The 6744-nt window shown below is 37.8% G+C and overlaps 1 protein-coding gene across 1 annotated transcript; it reads right to left on the bottom strand.

Annotated features, from left to right (window-relative positions):
* Positions 1–1758: 1758 nt before the first annotated feature.
* Positions 1759–4457, bottom strand: LOC114734262 (calcium-dependent protein kinase 1-like). Its single transcript, XM_028921852.1, has 7 exons — positions 3772–4457; positions 3446–3589; positions 3161–3313; positions 2829–2944; positions 2546–2713; positions 2144–2368; positions 1759–2038 (listed from the first exon to the last, which is right to left on the bottom strand). The coding sequence occupies exons 1-7, from the start codon at positions 4442–4444 to the stop codon at positions 1910–1912; spliced, it is 1608 nt and encodes a 535-aa protein (XP_028777685.1). The 5' UTR covers positions 4445–4457; the 3' UTR covers positions 1759–1909.
* Between the last annotated feature and the right edge of the window lie 2287 nt (positions 4458–6744).

Consider the following 6744-nt stretch of genomic DNA (forward strand, 5'->3'; position numbering starts at 1 on the left):
TCTCAACTAATAGCTTGGAAAAAATTAAAAATTTTTAAAAAATAATAATAAAGGGGTAAATTTATGTAAACAAATCGTTATATGGTAAGCTCGCCTACCTTTCATTGCATGGTTTACATCTTGCCTTCTTCATTCGAGTATTTTAGCTAAAGTAACAGTGTTTGTTGTCATTTGCGTAATGCAGTGGTAGGAGTAATCAGTTCAATACGAAAGGATGCATGTTGGATTTACAATTGGAGGGAGCGATAAAGTTGGCAGGATTTCCGTGGAAAACCCACAGAAGATAAAATCCTGTCATTTTGCTTTACATACTGTAATTACATACCATTTTTTTATTACTTTTTTTTTTTTGTGTTGATTCTGTCTCTGCCTGTCCCTGTGTATGCATAAATAACCTTGAAATACGACACTTATCTTCATCCCAGATTGCAAAAATTTTTCACTGCCTGTGTGAATTAAATTCATACATAGTCTACTCTTATTCTATTCTCTCTGCCTATTTTTACGTGAAACTCCTCTCCAGTGTTTCGATATTTTAGGGGCTTAATATTACCATTATTACCAGGCACTATTGTTTGAGAATGATTTGCTGACTAATTGTGAAACTGACTTCTGGGCAGAAAAGAAATTTTGGTTAAATGGACTTGGCTTTATCTTCCCCTTTTGGCGTAGACTAGTGAGCTTGAGAGGGTGCTTAACTGAAAGCAATATATTGATGGTGAGGGTGAGGGAAGTTGTTGAGGGGTTCATATTCCTGAACAAGACCGCATAGCTAATACCTTGCATGGCGGGTAAGAAAAGCCGAGTTAGGAATATGAATACGACTTTGGGCCGGTTACTTTTAACTAAATGTCTATATAATATTTATATCATAATATCATATATCATTAAAGTGTATGATAAGCTATATTATTCACAAATAAATTATTAATAGTTAAATGTATCGCAAAAAAGTAATGATGGTTAAGCTGGTGTATTATTTTAGTGATCTACAAAATTCTCTATTATAAAAATTAAAAAAACACAAGTGTTGTGGATGCATATATATTATTCAGCTTAAATATTTAACATACGATAAACAAAAGCCCGCTGATCCTGCCTTACAAAAAGATTTTTTTTAATTGAAAATATAATTTGAACTACCTGGAAGTTAACCTGTCTTAGTCGTAAGATTATAGGATCCTCAATTCAACCATGGTTTCGGTTTTTTTATAATATTACAGAGATAAAATTTAAAGTCTGATATTAATATTATAGTTGAGTTGCCATAATTTAAGACGTTGGAATGTTCTTTTCCGTGACTTTTTTTTTCTCTCGTTTTGTGGTTGTCTTTTCTTGAAAATGTAGTTGTCATGAACCATCTTGCTTCAATACGTGTATAGTTTGGCCACACAAAGTCTGGTTAATTATTTCTGCAAAACATGGCGAGAAGTCAAACTATACAATACCTGTCCGTTATATACAATTAAAAAATTTCCGCACAAGAAAAGGAAAAAAATTCAGCTCTGCAGATGTCATGTTTGTTCTTTTGTAAGGAAGAATTTACCGAGTAAAGCTGGCCCCCCAACTGTACTATTCCTTCCTTCATCACCTAACAAATCACTCTCTGCTCTCCCAACTTTCCCTCACTGATTCTGGAAACTCTGCAAGCCACGACACCCCGCATGATCACAGAGAATAATAGTGCATGGAGAGATTCATAATTGTACTATTTGAAGAACGAGACTGTCAAAGGGAGAAAGCCTATTTGTGCAAATATTTTCCTTCACAATGAGCAATATAATATTAGGATCACAATGTCCCTGAAGCACTTTATCCACAAGTATACATAATAATCCAACCTGCCCTGAACATTGGATGAGATGGTAAATCATTAACGAACACAAAAAGTAATTGATTCCCCCCTCTGTTAATACACTGACAGAGCCTCTCTATATCCAATCTTAAATCTATTGCTACCCCTTTCACCCTTTTTCCCCATCTCTGTCTTGCCTCTCTGCATCATTGCCACAAATTCCTTGTAATCTATTTGCCCATCCTGCAACACAAACATATCATTCATAAGTTGGCATTCAATTCTCATTTATGAAAGTCGCCTCACACTCTTCATTTTTGATTTATTTAATGCAAAATATATACTCACGTTATCTTGATCTGCTTCTCTGATAATTTCTTCTAAGTGGATTTCTTCCATGCCAAATTCTTGGCAAGCTTGTTGGAGCTCATCTGGTGTGATATACCCGCTTCCATCTTTATCGAAGTATGAGAAGGCTGCAAACAGGTGGTCTTCCCTCTCAATTTTATTTAAATGCAATGTGGCAGCTATGAATTCTTTGTAGTCAATTGTTCCACTGTTATCAACATCTGCCTGTATTCTCAAAACATGTTTCATGGGATGGAGTTAGAACATTGTTAAAAATCTGTCCCATTATGACTGTGAAGCAAGCGTTCATCTTGTTGGTGAAATGAATACTCAAACAGAAACAAAAGAATAAAAAAAAAAAAAAATCATCTGTGGTGAAGATGACTGTGGACAAATACTTACGGCTTGCATTAGATCATGTATTTCCGATTCATTCAGATCAGCACCAAATCTTCTCAGTCCATTCTTTAGTTCTTCGAATGTAATTTGACCACTGTTGTCTGCGTCGATGATCTTAAAAATTTCTTTCAATCCAGCAATTTCTTCTTCGGAGAGCTTCTCTGCAATCACCTGCAAAGAACAGTCAAAATATGGTTTTAGAGTCATGTTGTTAAGATGTTGACAAGTTAATTTATCTGAGAAAAAATATGGGTTACCATTCCCAAAAGATATGAAAGCAACATACTCTTATAGCCATTTTCTCGAGCTTATTCATGGCAGAAAACTGCTTCAGGCGACTCAAGACTGCTGAATCAAGAGGTTTATCTGGAGCTTCTCCATTAACTCGTATCCAAGGATGACCTGCAACAATGAATAGTTTTATCATTAACATCAATTTGGCTTCTTTTCTCCTGGTTTTTATCTTAGACAGAAAGAGGTTTAACAAGAAGCACACTGCTAAAGTGTACATCCTGTGGCATTTTGCAAATATGTACCATAATAATGGTGAGCTAAATAAAATAGCCCACGACAATTCTTATTTCAGTTATCTGAAAAATCAAGACAAGAAAAACTCACAAAGAACTTCATGAGCAGTTATCCGTTTTCTCGGATCTCTAGTAAGCATCCTCCTCACTAAGTCTTTAGCACTGTCTGAGATTTTAGGCCAAGGATCTGATGAGAAATCAAGCTTCCCATCCAAAACCTCTTTGAATATATCCTCCTCTGTTTCTGTTACCACTCAATAAAAAGTGTGCATAAAGTTTAGAATCTAGCAGGAAAAACGTAGTGTAAGTATATACATATTAAGCAAGACTATTGGATCATCATCATGTGCTTAACATCTTAAGAATTCACAATTACCAGCCCAAAATGGAGGCACCCCACATAGCAGAATATAAATCATCACACCAGCACTCCACACGTCTGCTTCTGGACCATAACATTTGCACAGAACTTCTGGTGCAACATAATAAGGACTTCCTACAACGTCTGTGAAAGTTTCCCCTGCATCATTGAGACTAAGCAAATAAGAAAACAAATATGAACCTCTCTTCATTAACATACAGATTATAACTACCCATTTTTCTGCTAGAGAGACTTAAAAAGACAGGACTTTAAGAATTAAGGCAAACAACTAAGTTGATGTTAACAGCAAAATGAGAAGGGAGAAGGCATCTAACGAATACCTGGTTTGAAAAACGTAGACAATCCAAAATCTATAGCCTTAAGGGGAGAGTCTTCATCCTTACTGACGAAAAGAAAATTCTCAGGCTTAAGATCACGATGCATGACTCCAAGGGAGTGACAAGCTTCTATAACACTAACTATAGTCCTGGCAAGTTTTGCTGCTTTTCTTTCAGTGTAATGCCCTCTTTCCACAATCCTATCAAACAGCTCACCCCCTGCACATAGTTCCATCACAACATGAACTGCCACAGGATCCTCATAAGCCCCTTTTATAGATATCACATTTGGGCATCCGGCTAAGTGATGCATTATCTGAATCTCCCTCCTCACATCCTCGACATCTTCATATGTCAGCAACTTTCGCTTTGCAATGGACTTGCAGGCATACTCTTTACCTGTAGCTTTCTCCATGCAAAGGAAACTCGTTCCAAATTGCCCATGTCCAAGTTTTCGTCCCAGTTTATAGAGCTCCTTAAGATGACCAGTTTTTGTTTGCAAAACAGAATCTGCTTGCAGCCCAGCCGATGCAAACCTTTTCATCTTGCGGGGCTTCTTTTGTTTTGTAGGTTCCACTTGTTGAATAATCTCTTCATTTCGTACGCTCGTCGGAATCGGTCCACCCTCTTCCGTATGCCTCAGCTTCACCGGCTGGGGTAGTGTTGATTCCTCCATTGGTGTTTTTGAAGATTTAATCGCTTCGTCCTGTTTTTGAGGTTGAGGTTGAGGTTTTATTTCCTTTACTGGTTTCGTCTCCATCCTATCGATTCTCAATACCTGGGGTGGGCTGTTTTGAACAGTCTCTGAAACATTTGGGCCTTGGCTTCTGGACGATGATTTACTGGTAGGAGAAATCATATCCCCTGTTGGTCGTGACCACCAAAGTGAACTGAAAATAGTGGGAAATAATGCATCCCTGGCGATTCTTGATCCAACGCAGTTGTTACCCATTTCACAAAAGTCACTTTTCTGTTCCGAGTGTTCAGCAAATAAGAACTGAAAGAATGCTAATAACCCAATGCGCTATCTAAAGTGCGAACTCAAGCAAATGAATACCCGTGACTGTTGTAAGAACTTCCATGGAAGCATGCAAAGAAGAGCATGGAATGGGAAATGCATATAAATAGATTTTAGCGGGAAGAGGAATGAATGAGGCAAGAAGGGAGGATTTCGCAGAAGGGGGGGGGGATTTGAAGGCGTAAAAGAGGAAACTCGATGATGATTGAAGATGGCGGATAAGGGAAAATTGACTCTTGTTAACGAGACAGTGCGAATGGGGAGGAAGAGGAAGTCAGAACAGGAAAAGTCACACAATAAGGTATGAAATCTTTGATTGTGAAAAGAAAAAGGAAAGAGGAGGGAAAGAGGGAGTAACAGAAAGCGAGTGACCGGTTTAACTGTGGCGTAGAATGTTTCAAAATACGCGTGCCAAAGCCTCGAGCTAATCGGACGGCTCCTAAAGATGCCCCGGTTTAAGTAAACGGCACAGATTTTATTTGTTCTTTTTCTAATGAAACTCAGCTTCATAGTTGAATTGATTCCTACAAAGTTGCCGGGTCGGTCATATGTGAGGGCTCAGAGGCACTAGCATGCACCAAACAGCCGGCCGCCGGCCGCCGTTTACACCTGTTCAATATGCATATTTATTTACGTTTAACTTTTAACTTTTAATATTGTATTATATGTTTTCAACTTTTCATTGCTCTACCGGCTTATCTGCATATTCTCGTTGGAGCTTAAGTTCAAATACTCTTTCTTCTTTGCAGTACGTCGTGGACGAATATTTCTATTTTCGGAGTGATTAACGTTTCACTTCATTAGAGAATTAGCTAAAAAGATGAGTTAACATTCCCTACCCGGTGATGAGGTTGCCTGGGGCCTAGTCCAACATATAAGTTTCTCCCTTGTTAGATCAGATGAGTAGTGAACCACACTATGGCTGCAATGAACTGTTCTATTTTCTGCTGTCAGACACGGTTGGACCTCGTAAAAGGATATATTTTAATTCCTGATTTAAAATGACAATTTTAATCTCTTAATTAATCAGTCAACCAGAGGATAGACGTTTAAAGTCCTGCCTGTTAGAAATAAACGTGTGTAATTTAATGAAACTGGTCCCTTTTATTTAGCAAATTGGCTAGCCGTCCCATTCAATTCAATAACCCAAAACGCAATTTGGCATCTTTTATTTGCCATGCTCGATTTTCAACGCTGTAATTATCAAAGTTATTTATTTCTTTTTCGGGAGTGTTTGGCAACCTCCAAACCATGATTTCAGAAGCACTTTTCCGTAAAACGAGGTAAATTCCTCTACATATTTATTTCGTAAACCATAAAAACACTTCTAAAATTATAGTTTGGTTTATATCCAAACACTCCCTTCATCTAAATATAAAATAACGCTTTTAGATAAAACGAAATTTTATGAGAGAGAAGATAAGAGGTGCCACCCCAACTTGCATTGGCGATTCAGAAATACAATGGTGCTCGCGCTTGGAAGCAACTGATTGATTCCGTAACAGGAGAGGGAAGAAGACTTGACTGCATGCACTTATTTCTTGTGGGATCAAATTCCCACCAAATAGATCAGAGGAATCGCCCATCATGACCACCACTTCCTGATTAAAGTCCAAACCCCTCAGAAACGTGTTTATCGGTATCCCATTTTTAAAATCTATAATCTTGCACGTCTTTACCATAACATTAAAAATCTATGAACACTCCTATTCAGGCTCCTTGAGCACGATATTTGACCCAATCTTTTCTCCGCCTTTAAGAAAAGTACAGACACAATCGTCTGGAAAATTCGGGGCAAGCTGTGATGCCCAATCCACATTTTTTAGGGAAACAGATAGGAACTTGGAAGATGCTCATTCAAAAAGTCGGAAACCTAATTCCTATACGAAATCAGTGGCCAGACAAGCAAGGAAAATGTGAAAAATCAACGCAGAAGAAACATGTTATTGGAATATTCT

The sequence above is a fragment of the Neltuma alba genome, unplaced genomic scaffold (assembly GCF_004799145.2).
Source record: "Neltuma alba isolate B1F8T4 unplaced genomic scaffold, ASM479914v2 tig00013081_pilon, whole genome shotgun sequence".
Taxonomy (NCBI): domain Eukaryota; kingdom Viridiplantae; phylum Streptophyta; class Magnoliopsida; order Fabales; family Fabaceae; genus Neltuma; species Neltuma alba.